Genomic DNA, 16,350 nt, shown 5'->3' with positions numbered 1-16,350 from the left:
TGCAGATGAACTCTTTGTGGTTCAGGAAGTCAGATTTTATTACAGTAGGTTTGGCTGACGTCTCCTCTCAGACGGACACAATCACTTTCTAGGAGTGTGTGTGTAGGAGGGCAGCAACCGCTGACAGCTGTTAACAGTAACAAACATTAAAAAATGACAAATGAGTCAATTTATCAGTTTCATTAGAAGCAGGAGGTTTAACGTCCTAAATACTCAGTTTGATTTGTTTGAGGAACTTGGAACAGCTGTTGGCTTGTGGTTAAACCTCGATCTGACCACTCTATTTGCTCTATAACTACAGACTGGAGAGGAACTTTTGCAACATTTCTTAGCTGCTTTCATCGTTTAACTCTCTTAAGTTGTGCGCCGACGTTGCTGATCTGGAAAGTCAAACTGAAGTTCTGCCTGAATTGTAAAAAGATTTTCATACCGTGGCCAGACAAACCAGACATTATTAGGCGAATAATAGGAAACACTGGTGATGAAACACCGCAATTGTGGTCTTGAAATAAAATCCAGAGTCCTCTTTATCTGAGACCAAGACGAGACTGAGTAAAAATGCAGTCGGATCCAAGATGATATAAAGACCTTCAAAAAGTGGTCTCAGGACCAGTCTTGAGACCAAGACTGATCTCGAGTACTACAACACTGTCATATGCCTATACTCCTTGAGAGAAAGCAAGCTAGTACATGCGACTTACAGGATCTTTTTGTAATCACAGCAAAAAAATGTATTAACCAAGTTAACCACCATTTAGTCCCTCAGGGAGAAAGTTTTGACAGAGATAGTTAAAGAGAGCACTTCTACAATTGTACCTTGTAAAGGGATCCACTGACAAGAACAACTTGTAAAATGCCAGCAATACAGCCTAAGGAGTTCAAATGTGAGAGTCTAGACCAAGGGTGTCCAACTTCTTTTAAAGAGGTCAGATCTGACAATGTGTAGATGCCCCGGGGCCAATACTAACATTTTTAAAATTAAAACATACAAATGAACGCATGAAACCTGACCACGGGCCGTGATTGGCCCCTGGGCTAGATTTTGGACATGCCTGGTCTAGGGGCAATGACCCTCCACTCTGGAACACCTTCAGATACAAGAGCTAGAACATCTCCAAAGCTTTAATTGGAGACACACCTGTAGTGTAATCACCTTTGCATCCAAATTATTCACTGGCTCGTCGCTGACAAGACATTAACAAGGCAGTTGGGAATCTTGGAGTTATGGCAGACAAGGGCTTCATCATTGAGAAGCTACTGGAGGATTATTCCACCTTTCAAGCACCAAAGCCAATTCAACAGCAAAAAAATTACCCAGCCCACAGCCACACTTCATATTCTCGATGAACAAGCAGTTAAGCAGATAAGGGAGTACGTGTGACTTATACTTGGGATTCACCTATCCCTCTCACCTTGGCAGGCACAGTAAATCAGATATGGTCCTGCTATTGCATGATGTCAAATTACCCTGGTGCTCTAGATCTCCAAGGTAAAGTCAAATACAGAGCACAGTGAACACACAGCCAGTCTGCTATTTTCACATCTCCTCTCCTCACCAGGCAGTAACAACACACAATAATTTAGAAAATACACACATTTTCAGATTCCTTTATTCCAGAATGTGTCCACTTTATATTTCAAATTAAATCATTTGTTTGTTCCTTCCATTTATACTATGATAAAATGAATATGGATTTATACTTAACTTTGTCACTAAGTCAAAGAACCTATTGGCAGAAGAAGATAATTTACACAGAAACCTATTAAAGCAAAAATATAAGAAAAGACATCTTTTGGTGCACAATTTATTCACATTTTATCACATGCCAACTTATCACGACTTGCAATGTACGCAAACGCTGAAATGTTTAGGACTACCTTCAAAATTCCCACGTTATATTTCATTCAACAAACTCTCTGGAGTCTGGACTACTCTGGAGATCATTAATGCTTCAGTTGCTGCATTCTTGAAGTATAGAGTGCCCTGCTTTTTTCCTCACTGCGTGTCCACACCTTTCAGTCTCAACATATTCGTCTTTTGTCGTACTTCACTGATGATCACTTCCCGTTAAGTCTTTCTTGCCCTGATTCACTTTATCTGCAGCTACAGTAAATACTCCTGACGTCCCTGCTCACAATATTATCCCTCTGCACACATGCAAACACAGGCTAGATGCTCGAGTGAAAAAGGCACATACGTTTTGCAGTGTTTAAACTAGGGTGCGTTTAACCTTAAGGAGTACATATATAAAGATAGCAAATCATTTTTCACTGTGCCTTTTTTCAAAATGTCATGAAAAAAAGGTCAATTTCTGACTTCACCAGTCAATTTCCTACGGCACAATAAGCATATTTTGATTAAAATGTGCAGAAAGAAATATAAAAATGTACATTTAAATACACAACCATTAAAAACATATTAAACGTCTTTGGTCAGCTGTTTACATCCAGTACAGTTTGCAAAGAAACCGGAGGAGGTGCACGTGGCTCAGCTCAGGTCCTGTTTCGGCCTGGGTGAAAGTCAGGGACAAAAGTAGCAGCAACTGTGATCGGAGTAGAGTAGCTGAGGGCAAAGTTGTACAGGCCAAGCATCATATACTTCCAGGTGGTGCGAAGCGCTTTACCAACATTCTGAAAGACAAACACACACATAGGTTAATCATTGTATATTTTGACATCAATGCAATAAAGGTAGATTAATATGGATCAAGGTTGAGTCACAAAAGTCAGGTGTTTCTTCTTGCAAAACTCAGACACGCCATCAATGATTCTGATAGAATTCAGTTTAAAAATGTGATGATGAATTAGAAACCGTCAGGAAATCATGCAGAAACCCTGCTCATGTGCTGTTTTAAAACAATAGCACTACAGGAAGAGAGGTTCAGCGTGCATTTATCCCTAAAACATAAACACAAACCTCTGCGAACTCTATTGTCTCCTGTCCTCTTCAGGAAAGGGCTGACCGGCTAAAGCGGATACAGGAAATCAGACGTCTGAGGCAAATTGAGCAAAAACAATCCTACTTCCTCAGTGAAGTATGTAAAAATTACTCTTACTCACCAATTGAATTTATTAATAACATTATCTAAACTTAAAACTGATTCAGTGAACTACTAAACTAATACAACAAAACAAAAGTACACATTATAAGCAGTATATTAATAGCTCCAAACTCTAATTCTAGTTAATGGACTTAATAATAGTTTTATCTAACATTTACAATGTCAAGAATGAATAGTCAGCAGAGATTTATGTAGGTCAGCTGCTGATGTCTGATGTGATGATTACACCTCAGTGTAAACAATCAGGTCACTGATGAACTTTGGAGTATCTTGGTTGGGATTAGATTCCACAAGTCTTTTCCTTTTCTTGCAGATCACCCATTAAGTAATTTAAACAGTAAAACTATAGCTTCGTTCTTAATGAAAAGAATAGTGCAGATATTATCAAGGATGATTTTTAAGATAAAGGCAAGTTTTATTATTTTTAGTCAACTGATTGGTGGTCAGCTTGCTGTTTTCATTTCTTTTCCAATGATCAACAACATATTTATAATAATTTGAATCAGGCTGATTGATTGATGCCATATTAAAAAACAATTGGAGTTCATATTTCAACTTACCCAAATTGAAACTACAAGAAAAGGCAGAAAAAGTCAGATTAATTCATGGATCTTCAAACAAAGACATGTGTATTTTTAAGTCCATATTCACAAGCAAATTGTTCTAAGTACTTGTGCTTTTTAAAAACTACATTCTACCTGCTCATTGTTTTGCGGAAATGAGAATTTTAATGCCTGCCACTCATTTATGATCTGAACATTTTAACAAACCCAATCATCTAACAGGTCTGTTAATGTACAATATTAATACGTGAGTCAGGTTTATCACTTATCACTTAACTGATAAACTTCTTGGAATGTTGTTACTTGAGATAATTTCCTCATCAATCAAACTTAAACATGGATTATAAATCCATCTGTTCAGTAATGATGTGGTAAAATGTAGGTTCAGAGTCCCCGCTGCTGCTGAATTTGGCACATCTGGTCGTGTCATGTTTACAGACCGTGCTGTATTTATCCAAAAGAACTGAAAGGATAAAGCTGAATTACTAACATTCACTCAGGTATAAGGTGATAATAACTGCAGACCAGCTCCTTAGCGGAAGTGCACAGCATGTTCTGACCTCTTCATTGTTTGTCAGGACGTTCATCAGCCAGCCAGCCAGAGAGGTGACATAAATGAAGCTTTAAAGCTCTTTAGTAAAAGTAATCTCTGGCTTTAGTCCGCCTGGGTCAACCTGAGCCAAGAAGTGAGGCCAGTGATCCGAGATGAGCTGCTGCTGGTTGCCAAAGACAATACAGATGTGACATATATGTGGAAGAAAAAGTGTTTAATGTTAGGCTGTATACTTTGAGTAATTATGACCTCAATAATCCCAAACTACAACAGAACTAGAAGAACACACAGTACTAAACCAGCCCACATGATGTGCAAATTCTTGAGGATAATTAATGGTCCAACAGATTTCTGTAGATGACCTTTGAGTTTTGGAGTTTTTACAATAATTGCAACAGTTTGTGGTTACATTTTCAAGTTTATTGATTAACATTTCAAAGAAATGTAAAGATGAAACCAACCTTCTTGACTTTTTTGTACTGTTCTTTCTTCCTTTTCTTCTTCTCTTCTTTTGCCTCGTCGTCTATCAGTTGCTCGTACCTCTCTGGCAAAAATGCAAAATGAACTCCTCTGTGGCACTTCTCGTCTTGTGTGCCTTTGTCGTGTCCTGAGTGATGTAGGCTCTCTTGGTGATCCGCACAGTCCACATGCCGTTGATATTTTGCTGCCCTTGGGCTCAGAGTCTTGGCTGCTGCTGAATTTCTATCGAACAACATTGATGGAAGAGATTTGGGCTTCATATTGTCTGCTTGTTGCAGCTCTCAGGGATCTAGTTAAAAAAAAAAAAAGTACCACTTTCCCTCAGGTCAGGTATGTTGTCAACAGACGTTATGTGCATGAGTGGAAGTGCATTCCAGTGGACCGCCTCGTGTGCAGGATTTGGCACGGAGCCCTTAAAGGTGTAAATCCTCCCTCCTCACAAGACTGATCTTAAGTCTCAGGGTTTCAGTGCAGATCCAAATCAGCATCACTTTTATCCAGTGAATAATGAGCACAGCTAAGGAAAAACACACATAGAGCTTGTGTGTTAACTGCATCCTGTCACACTGCGGTAAAAAAACAAAGAGAACTTAAATTATGACTTCTAGTTAGAGACAGACTCACCACATTCCTGAGATACACTTAAAAAAAACACCAAGACTTTTGTCTCTGAACGTCTTTGGTTTAATGAATATTAAATATGACTTACAATGACATCATTAATTCCTTCAATGTGCTTCCTTTTAAGATATTTAACGGTTATTTTAACAATGGCTATAAAAATACTTCCCCAGTAACAGTGCTTACAACATTTTATTGGTTCAGTGTTATAGGACAAAACATTTTACACACACTTTCTACTTAACAGAAATATTTTAATTATTATTACAATTATTATTGCTTTCAAACAGATAGAAGCAATCTATCCGTGAACTGCACTTGTCCCCAGAAGACAGAAACAGGCATACTGGTGTCTGACTGGTGGAGGCTCTTAGCAGCTGCTAGTGGTCCTGTTACCTCATTTGTCGTTAAATTACCACTGGCAACACTACTGGCCCTCGTTTTGACTCCTCTGTGAGTTATTTTGGCCACGGTCTGGATCTTTGAGACGGAGGATGCGGATGATTTTGCTCACTGGGAGAGAACTGGAAGAAGAAAAAAAAAAGCATTCATGATGACAGCGTGATCTTTGAAGTGAAGTTGCTTGAGGTCTTTCCCAGGGAAGACATACTAAAGATCACACGGCCTTCTCTCAGAAAAAAAAAATTACTCGGTCATAGCCCATTTACAACGGATATACAGTAAGTAAGTCAATAAATCACATCTGGGTGGTCTAGCTGCTTTCATAGACTTGTATATAAACAAATAGATGTATGAATAAATACCTCATGCTCTGTGGTGTGAGAAAGATGAACTGCCTGTATCTCTGACCAGCAGCCACCTTCAGCATCATGTCCATCGATATCCTCCTGTTCACCATGTCCTGGTAAAACAAACAACAACCCAACATTTGTGTTATCTTTTAAACAATAAGATGAGAGTAGAAACTCCCAACTTCCTCTTCTAATGCTTATTTAATGCTCTCAAAGTACAGATCATCTCTGTTTGCAATTAAGGCAGTGTGCACTCATGTCAGGACAAACTTGCAATATCAAAAAGAAAAAAAGACAAAAAAACAACTGGCTCTTATTACCATGTAAACATCAAACTCGTCAAGACAGCGGAAAGGCGCCTCAGTGATGGCCCAAAGAGAGAGAACAAAGCAAACAGTGGAGAAGGAGCGCTCGCCTCCAGACAGCGAGCGCATGTCACTCAAGTCAGCCTTGTTTCCCTGGCCCGGCTGCACCTACAGGAGGAGGAGAGGTGGAAATCATTTGTACGAGAAATCTTTGCTGTGAGGAAATTAAAATTGCAATGTGTAACAGATGTTGCAAAGACAACTGTTGCCTCTCACGTCCAAGCTCTTGTTTTGGAGAATACTGGAGTCGATTATGATTTGTGGTATGAAAACAAAAATCATATTTTTTTTTTGAGAGAGAGAGAAATGAGGCTGTTGAAATGTTTGTCTGACTGATGAATCAAACTTTCTTCTTACTGAGATGGAGAGGGTTTCGCTCTTGTGGTTAAACGTCATGCTTCCAGTGTAACCTCTCTGGGCCAGCATGCTATCGAAGTAGTATTTACAGCGCGCTGAGAGGAACCTGGTGGACATGGCAGGGAAGAATTAAAACAACATTTTTTCTTTTATTCTGATAATCCATTAGCTTGAAGAGCGATCCATTTTTAATTTCATGTTTTGTTTAGAAATGTCAGTGAAAGGGTCATTTGACATTTTACCTCCTGAGCTCAGCGTAAACCTGGAGTCTCTGGTTCATAACACTATCCAGACTTTTGATGAAGCTGTTGAGGTTCTTCATTTGCTGTGCCATGTTCTTGTAGTTCTCCAGAGCCTCTTGATACTGCCTGGATGTGGGAAAGAATGAACCTTGTAGCAACATTTCAACATTACATGGCAGTTATTAGATTATCATCTGCTACAAGGGTCTGAGTAACTCACCTTACAACCTCCTCACGGTCCCCCTGTTGTTCCTGCTGAGTCGTGATCTTGACCTTGAGACGGTTGATCTCACTGTCCAGACTCCTGGCTGTCCGCCGGACCTCAAGTCGCTCTGGGCAGATTTTGGTGGCCTTGGCTATAGATGCCTGAACCGCAGGGTGAAACAAATCATCAATTGCTGAGACTCAATGCAGGTAAAAAGTACAATAGACTATACTGTTAAATCACTTAAATTGATACCTCAAGTTCCTGCTCCTTGCTTTCCAGGTTGGCCTCGAGGGTCTGTATGTTGTCGAGATGTGCACTGCGTTTGTCGTCATAGTGTTTCTTGTGATGCTTACACTTCATCACCTCCTGATCGGTTTTACTCAGCTCCTCCTGAAGGAGGACAACAGTAACCACATGAACGTCAGTCAGTAGTCAGGGGATAGTGGCTTCTGCTGACAGCCTCCGAAACAACTTATATTCTAGATTAAGACCTTTACATAATTATGTACTAAGATACAAGATCATTCTTTTTTTTTGGCCTTTTATGCCTTTATTGATAGTACAGCTGAAGATAGACAGGAAGTAGGGTGCAGAGAGAGGGGGAGTGACACGCAGTAAATTAGCCGTCCGATGCGGGATTTAAACCAGGGCCAGCTGCAGCGAGGACTATAGCCTCTACACATGGGGCGGCCGCTTAACCACTACGCTACCGACCGCCCCTACAAGATCGTTCTTATGTCAAATCAAGTTTCTTGCAGCTTGTCGGCAGGAGGAGCCTCACAGTGAATATAGTGTAGTTAATTTTAAGTTACCTGTGACACCACTGGGAAAGTAATTAAACCTGATTTATGGGAATAGTACTGAGGTGATAATTAAAAACTTTTACAGGAGCAGCAGCATGAGATATATATACACACACACACACACACGATTAAATGTTAATATACAGTAGACTCACCATGAAGGTTTATTTCTGGGAGGCAGAAAAGTTGGTTGGGAATTTTACAATAGTGAGGTTTGTTCGCTCCTGTAAATCTTTCTTCATCTGTGGTTAGTCTACAGTTTTTACCTTTTTTGAGTCTGCCTCCTCGGCGATCGTGTTGATCTGCTCTTTGTGCTGCTTGTACTCTTGCTCTGCCTTCTCATAGGAGGCCTTGTGCACAGCCATCTGAGCTCGTGCCTCATCGAACTCTGCACGCTTGGACGAGATCTTAGTAACAATCTCCTGAAGATCTTCCTCCTGTGGTAGAGCGGTGACAGCAGCATGTTACGGGCAGCTTATTGATTGCGTGATTTGAATGTGAATTCCCATGTAGCATTTATTGTCAAAATCTAATATTTTCTACTGAGATATGCCTGATTATTGCACTGCATTGATGTGTTCTGTACAAACCAGGGGCCTGAGGTCCTCTGACTGAGGCTCTTCCACATTTTTTAGGTCAGTTAGCTCCAGCTGTAGCTTCGTGGCCTTGTCCTAGAACAAATATACAAACTTCATGAGAAAATTTGATTTTAGAAAGATGTAGATCTGATTTAGAAGTTTTATTTTCTTCTTTTTCCAACTGAAAACTCATCTGTTTATTTGACATTTAAGCATCTGTTTGAAATAATGACAAAATCTGGTGCATTTAATCTAATAAGCGATTTGGGTTTATGAACATTTTATTACATTTAGTACATGTGAGCTATTAGTTCCCCTGTTTGATACTCAGAAAGGACAAGGAACTATTCTTAAGACATTGTCATTATATCCTGAGGTCAGAACGAAACAAACACTCAAAGAGGTAACTGGAATTACTTTGGTAGTCTTCTGCTCTATGTGGGTTCTTCTCAGCAGTCCTTCATTCTGTTTGATGTCCTCGTTCAACTTTCTCATCTGTTGCTGGAAGCGATTCGCCTGAGCTTCCTGGTTCTCCATCTCCCTCTGTAGGTGCCTGAGAGGAAAGAGAGGAACCGAGTCACATTCAACCAGAAAGAGACACCAAAAAAGGAGGAGAGGTTCTCACTCCGACTGGTTCATCAGGTAAAATTAGTCTCACTGCACACACCCACACACCCACACGTACAAACCTAATCTCCTCCTCAACATCCCCTGAGAGGTAGTTGGCTCTAGTCTGCTCAGCAGTGTAACTACGGTTAATGAAGATTTGATCTCCCTCCTTAGAGAAGGCCTGACTACAGTTCTGAGGAGGGTTTTTGCCCTGCATCACTCTCCGAGCCTCTGTACGATTCTGTAAAAACACACACACAACTCGTGTAAATACAAATCCTCTGAACGCTAAAGTGATTTTGACAAGGTGTTAAAACATACACAAGAAGGTACACCTAACTTTCAAATACATGGTTACATATCAAACCACCTTTATAAGCAGGATGCTCTCTATACCCCTTTGATCAATCAGGCAGTTAGCGACAACAGGGTCCTCGATTTCTAGAGCTTGAAGAACGGACGGGTATTCAGGATGATTTACGGCCCTGTCACACACAAAACAAAGCGAGAGAGCAAAAGTTTTCAGGTATGCAGTGACACAAACTAAACCACACCTTTGGTTGACATGAATCAATGTCAATTAATTATTGTATTGCTTCAAATATGGCTAAATACAGTTTGTTTGGCTTCTGAAGAAGCTGTGTGAAAAGATTTTACTGAAGTACGTTGCCAAACTTTGTTTTTTGGGGTTTTTTTTGTCGTCCTCACCTCTTTCTTGTGTCATGGACGTGTGAGAGAAAATGGCTGGTGATGATGGCAGGTCTACGACCAGGTGGGAACACTCTGGACATGAGGCCCTGTAGCACCCGTTCGTCCTCGTGGTTATCACAGGTGAAGGCCTGCAGCTGGCCTTTAAGGCACACTTCTACAGCCAGGGCCAGTTCTGGGTCCTTCAGGCTAATGAGATAACCTGTAAGAAGAAAATATGAAAAACAGAAAAAGGCAAGTTTGAGATGCATTTTTGGCACAGATGTCACCTTTTGGAACAGCTGGACAAAAACAAGAGTAAACCTGAAAATACATTGGTCAGCTTTAAATGAAAAGACACATATTTATCTTATAGTGCACTTTGTGATTTAAAAAGGAAGTGGGTGCTGTAAACAATTTCGCCACCAACTGCGCTCCAGATCTTACCCAGAGGTCCTCGAGGTCTGTGCTTGAATTGGCCCCTTTTGTGAGCTTCCTGGATGGCGTTGAGGAGTGTGGGCATGTGCTCTCCAAAACGGCGTAGGCGATTGGAACGACTGCTCTCCATAGTCTGCAGGTTCCTTCTGTTGGCTTCAGTGGACCTCTGGAACATCTCCTGCTCTCTCCTGAAGACAGAAGGAGGCCGGTGTATATGTTAGAGACTGTTACTGAATATTATGTTATTCCAGCTCTAATTGAGTTACATGATTAATTTAATTTAACTTCAGTGCCCAGTTTCTGTTTCACTACCTCATCTTTCCTTGTTCCTCCTTGGCACGGCTGCAGGCGTGTTGATACTGGTCAATCTGCTGGCCCAGAGTGGAGATCTGGTGTGTCAGATTTTCCAGCTCAGTCTGTATTTGCCCCATACGCTCTGTCCTGGCCTGGCTCTCCACTCCTGTTGTCTGACTGATGCTAGAGGGATAAGCGAAGAACAGAAAGTACAGAGCAGGGAGGGGGGAGGTCAACACATAATAAAAACATGTGTTTCAACTCTAATGCAATACAGGAGATATAAAAACAAAACAAGGTCATACCTCAACTTCAGATCATTTATCCTTGAGGATAGCTGGACTTTGTCCTTTTCCAGATCCCTAAGGTTGGCCTTGCATCTGTGGACAGTGACCTAGTTTGCACACATATTTGAAGAACAGAAACAAAACCAGTTACACAACATGACGGCATGATCTCAACAGCTCGGCTCTGATCATATCTGACAAGATGACAAGGCAGGAAGTTATGATGCACTGTATTTTACTCCGGTGGACAAATTAAACATTTCCTGAGCCAAGTTTATCTGGACTACATTTACACAAAAATCAAACATGTTAGCAACTGGAAAATCAATTTTGAGTCTGGCTGTACTGTAGATATAATACATTATAGATAAATTGTTACCCTATTAACATGTTCATAACTATTAAATTAGCTGGGAGACCTAAATATCTGGATACAAACAAAAAACTCATATGCCAATGAACATCATAATGGAAGTAACTACGGTCACATCACTCCATCTCATTCCCGTAGCTGACAATCTAAAGATCACTTCCATGACATTAAAGCGCCAGCACTGTCTGCCTTGCATTCTCACTAACGCATTGTCTAAACACTGACCTCACTCTGTTTGAGAGTGTTATTTTGTCTCTGGACCTCAGCCTTGAGCTCAGCACATTTGGACTGGAGCTCAGAGAGTTGCTGCGTGATGCCATCCAGCTGTTCCTGGGTCTGCCTTTGCTTCTTCTCAGCCTCCTCCACCTTATTCTGAATTAATACAATAAAGCGGATCAGAGGAGTAGAGGGTTAAATGTTAAAAAGGCAGAGGAGAGTTACGCATTGACTGCACAGTTATGGTGTGAGCTGTCACCAAGAATTAGTTTTGTTATCCTTAAAAACATAAGAGAGAGAGAGAGAGAAAAAAAAGAGTTCAGGGGTTATCACTTATGATGATGAGGACCAAATCTAAAAGATTTTATGATGAATACAAACTCACCTTCCACTCATCCACCTTCTCATTATATTTCTCTGTAGCACGTCTGTCAGACTGCAGTTTCTCTTTAATTGGGTCCGACTCCTTCTCCACCTCAGCCACCTGCAACATTTACGTCAATATTATTTATATTATTGATAGTGGGTGAACATGGTTGATTTCAAATTGGGAGAAAAAGTAAAAAAAAAAAAAAAAGTAAATAAAATCTTTTAAAAAGATCTCACCAAAACCCAAGCCATTTGCTTCTGCAGCTCCTCCAGTTTAGTGTGCATTTCATCAAGTGATTCCAGACTCTTGTAACGGTCCTCTTTCTCCAGGTACTTCCGCTTTAAGTCTTTTAAACACTGTAACAGTGACAATAATCACATAAAGTCATATAAAACATGGCTAAAGGTTACTTTTTTAGCTTTTATTGTGGTCTCAATGTATCTGCTGCCAAATGCTCGACAATGTCCACTAGCTAGTCTCTACCATGTCTGTCTGATGTTTGGTGCTGGGAAGGTAACATACAACGAATGCAGTGAGACTGACTTAAAACAGTACATTTATGGACCGGACAGCTAAGCAATGTTGTGAAACAGAGCAGCAAATTTGGACGTCTCTATAGGTTGATCATTACGAGTAAGTCCTTTTTACACCGTCTCATTATTTTTTCAGATTGTCATTACACCGATTGCTATTGTTATTATTATTGTTGTAACCACTTCAAATATGAACATGTCAGGAGGATGAATTCTTACCTCACTATGTTGTTCAACTTTATCCTCGGTGACATGTTTGGTGGTTTTGATGTAGACGAAGTCCTCCCTCATCTGGTCTAGCTGGGTAGCTTTCATAAAAAACTGCACGAGAAATGAAAAAGAAACAACAACAACATAAGAATCTGTCTCACAAGTTCGCAAAAAATTAATCAGAACAGAAAAACATTTAAAAAAAAAAAATCATATATCATATATTAATATATAATTACCTTGTATTTATCTCCCTCTCCTTTTGAGTGTAGGAAGTATTTGCTCATCTCTTGAGTGAGAACTGACACAGGATTGTTGACCTTAGGAAGAAAACAAACTAATAATGACTTCAGGTTCATCTCACAAGATTTAAATTGTGTTTAAACAACTTTGTACATACTTGTATATTGAAATTGTCCAAGATGGATAGCAGCTCCTCCTTTTTCGTTGAGACAATTTGACCTGTAAGAGATTAAATATAAACAGAATTTTGGTGATAATTTCCTAAAGCTTAATGTGACGAATTGCTCTTTAGTTTGACCAACAGTTCATAACCCAAAGATATTACACACTTTTTTTTTTATTATAATGTCTCACTATAATGTTTTACTATAATGTTTTAAGTTCTCACATTTAAATGGCTAAAAAATAACCTGAATAATTAATCCATGACCAAAATACCAATTAATTTTCTGATAACTGACTGATCCAATCAGCGTTTGTTTCAGTGACCACTCTGTACTTTAGCTTTAAGGTCATAAATTCTTTAGAAACATTTGACATAATTAAACATAATTTAGAAATGTTTTACTATTTAATTATTATATAGTATCGCAATGCAGCAGTAGTATCTTACCAACATACTGTAAGAATAATACTTCACAATATTTACCTGATTTGCTCCTCAGTTTATAGGTTCTCAACCCTTCACGTGTTATTCTGAGGTCAACAATGATGGCTGGACCATACACCTCAGGTTTGTAAGCGTCCCTTCCTTTGTTACGCAGGGTGATCGATACATCAGCTGAGCTGAGGACAGAGAGTAATGCACATTTAATCTATTGTGAGTCAAGTGATGCAACTTTTCATAGATGTTGCCTGTTAGAGGAGAGGAGCCATGTAAGATGTAAAAAAATCTGCCTAGATTGACAGGCTCTTAAGTTCAACTATGACCCGTCTCAGAAAGTGCGTGACAAAAAAAAGAATGTGCATGACGTGTTGCAAGTTTACCTTTCCCCTTCTTTCACAAAACCTTTCAGGGACGATCCTCTGTTTGTGGCCTGTGCATTTCCCCCTAAGGCAACTATGAGGGCTGTCAGAACAGCACTCTTCCCACCTGTCACACAAGCACAATGTGTACACATTAAGAAATATTTAGACACACACAGGACAAACAGGAACATAAGACAGACACAAAAGAGCGAAGCATATTCCAGAAAGAAGATTAACCTAAAGTAAAAAGCCTGACTTGTGTTCAACAGATCCAAGTTAGAAGGCCACATAGCAGCTCATATTAAAAAACAAAAAAACAAAAAAAACAAAAACAAACATAGTATGACGAAATATACAAAAAGAAAAAAATCCAGCGGCACAAACAAAACCAAGATGGTTTGTCGTGGATCAGTGTGGAGTTGATGAAACCAAGATCACACTGTGGGTAATGACTAATTAGTTTATTGTATCAGTGCTGATGTCTTACAATCCTGACACAGGTCTGAGGTAAACGTGAAACGCTGGTAACAGGATAAAAAAAAAAGTACTAAAATATAAAGTTTAACAACATTAAACTATTTTAAAAACACATTTTTGAGAATTTGCTTCCTGGTAACTAAAAAAAAAAAAAAGAAAAACTATTTTCTGTTCATCTCTTCAAACCACATAGTATGTGACATACCAGCTTCCTGCTTAACACCCTATTGTTTAACTTTTGTTATTGCAAACGTCAGATGCTTGTTTGTGTTAGCAAAGTTACATCATCATAACAAATGCGCATGGTCGAGGTTGAGGTCAGCAACATCTTTTACTTTTTATTTAACGTGTGGCGAGACAGCTATAACATTAACCTCCCATTAAACAGGTTTGGGTTAAGTTTAGGGCATCGGTTGCCATAGTAACAGCCACAGGATTTGTAATATCTCAATACTTTCCACAACCCCAGTCTCTTGAAAAACACCTTGCAGGTTAAAGAGGTTACACTCACTTCCATTATTGCCGACGACAAAGTTGACATTGGAGCCAAAGGTGAAGGGGCCCAGCAGAGAGTGACACATGAAGTTCTTCAGCGTGATGCTCTCCACGATGCCAGCATCACTCACCACCTCACCAGCAGATTGTGCCTAAACACAAAAAGTTATTAATGTCACTTCTTCTCTCCAATGCACGACCACATATATGATTTCAAAAGTTTCAGATGGATCTTCTCTGTAGGAACATGAACTTGCTTATAGGCAGTGACCGTGCACACCTGTTTACCCAGCAGCTGATCGCCCTGCTCGTCCTGCTCGCTGTCATACACGTTTGCATCGTCCACTTCTTCCTCCTCCAAAGCTTTGGCCCGTTTGTGGGGCTTGTCACTGACCGTGGTACTCTTCCTCTTGGACATCATGGACAGCTTAACCTACGTTCAGAGTAAAATGAAACTGAAAGTGAACACACACACACAACAGATTTCCTAGCACGGTGTCAAGCTTTACTTTAACAAACAACAGCTCTCCAGCTGAATGGATTAGCGATCGCCAGGTATGCTGTGTTGGTTAGATCGTGTACAGTTAATAACCAACTGTCAGAGTTCTGGACGACACCTGAACAAAAGAGTAACACCAGTTAGCAGCCAGTTAGCCACGCTACACAACTAGCTCAGCTGGGGCTACGCTAGTTTTATACGCTGAACGCTTTAAGCGTTAACAAGGATTCAGCTGGACCACGTGTGCGGCGGTGTGTTTTGTTATTAACAAATCCCACGGGTTGTTGTGTTTGGATCGGAAGCGGCTGCTTACCTGCTTCACGGTAGCTGCACACAGCAGCTGGTCGGCAGCAGCGGGGAGGACCACTTATCGAATTCGCGCCCGCCACTGCTGCCCGGGAAATCTCGCGAGAATACAGGAGGTCCTCCTCACCATAGACATATATACATAGACGCCGCATTGAGCGCTGAATCGTACGTCGACGTCGCCGCCATATTGGATAAGGCAGGTCTGCCCGTAAACTAATACAAGGAAATGGACTGAACTTCATAAAGCGCCTTTCTACAAAGTTCTTTAAGTTAATGTCTCTTATACACCCATTCACACACACACTAATATATCTGGGAAACAAACAGGCACCAAAAACAACGTATGTAACTCTTAAAGTGATGGGGATTTATAAAGATTAGATCTGTTCAGCAGGTGTGATTTACATTTCATTTGCTGAATATTAATGTATGCAAATGAGAGTTTCAATTCCAGTTCTCTTTAGAATGAAAATGGTTCTGTGTTCTGAAGATATTTGCATATAAGAGAGAGAAAGAGAGATCAGCACTCATTCCCAGATGACTTTTAAAGAGGAAGGACTGCCCTGTAGCTGGTTTAAGTTTTTCTCCTCTGATCACACCTTCCCTTACCAGTCTATCGTACAGGGTGGACCGCAGATAGTAGCAAGAAGAATTGCTATCTTTTGCTGGTTCTCCTGTACAACAGGACCGGTAATTCTTCATCTTCACATCATGTTCTCTTCTTCCTATTCTTTGCTGTTCTTCCTTCATCCTGCCC

At 40.2% G+C, this 16,350-nt stretch overlaps 1 protein-coding gene across 10 annotated transcripts; it reads right to left on the bottom strand.

The window, feature by feature from the left end:
• Positions 1-1,594: 1,594 nt before the first annotated feature.
• Positions 1,595-15,704, bottom strand: si:dkey-119f1.1 (Structural maintenance of chromosomes protein 6-like). Of its 10 annotated transcripts, XR_003463208.1 has the most exons (32): positions 15,598-15,704; positions 15,066-15,218; positions 14,802-14,937; positions 13,832-13,937; positions 13,494-13,630; positions 13,002-13,063; positions 12,841-12,921; positions 12,611-12,712; positions 12,095-12,214; positions 11,874-11,972; positions 11,498-11,644; positions 10,918-11,006; positions 10,631-10,795; positions 10,328-10,506; positions 9,902-10,103; positions 9,564-9,678; positions 9,274-9,434; positions 9,002-9,137; positions 8,597-8,677; positions 8,273-8,443; positions 7,456-7,593; positions 7,216-7,361; positions 6,996-7,121; positions 6,754-6,859; positions 6,352-6,504; positions 6,044-6,141; positions 5,676-5,803; positions 4,640-4,947; positions 4,186-4,338; positions 3,623-3,633; positions 2,918-2,966; positions 1,595-2,631 (listed from the first exon to the last, which is right to left on the bottom strand). XR_003463208.1 is itself a non-coding variant. In XM_027284350.1 (28 exons), the coding sequence occupies exons 2-27, from the start codon at positions 15,204-15,206 to the stop codon at positions 5,707-5,709; spliced, it is 3,294 nt and encodes a 1,097-aa protein (XP_027140151.1). In that variant the 5' UTR covers positions 15,207-15,218; positions 15,598-15,704; the 3' UTR covers positions 4,984-5,175; positions 5,676-5,706. The 10 variants fall into 10 exon arrangements, 4 of the variants coding, with proteins under 4 accessions (XP_027140151.1, XP_027140152.1, XP_027140150.1 ...); XR_003463209.1 differs by lacking the exon at positions 2,918-2,966 and having other exon boundaries at positions 4,116-4,338; XR_003463207.1 differs by lacking the exon at positions 3,623-3,633.
• Between the last annotated feature and the right edge of the window lie 646 nt (positions 15,705-16,350).

Source organism: Larimichthys crocea, chromosome XI (genome assembly GCF_000972845.2).
Source record: "Larimichthys crocea isolate SSNF chromosome XI, L_crocea_2.0, whole genome shotgun sequence".
Lineage (NCBI taxonomy): Eukaryota > Metazoa > Chordata > Actinopteri > Sciaenidae > Larimichthys > Larimichthys crocea.
The sequence above is the reverse complement of the archived record's forward strand: the minus strand, read 5'-3'. Positions and strand labels throughout refer to the sequence as shown.

Coding starts and splice junctions, on each gene's coding strand:
- si:dkey-119f1.1 (XM_027284350.1), bottom strand. CDS start 15,206: ATGATGTCCAAGAGGAAGAGTACCACGGTCAGTGACAAGCCCCACAAA. Junction 12,215..12,610: donor AAGTTGAACAACATAGTGAG/GTAAGAATTCAT, acceptor TCACTGTTACAG/TGTTTAAAAGACTTAAAGCG. Junction 7,122..7,215: donor GACCGTGAGGAGGTTGTAAG/GTGAGTTACTCA, acceptor TCCCACATCCAG/GCAGTATCAAGAGGCTCTGG.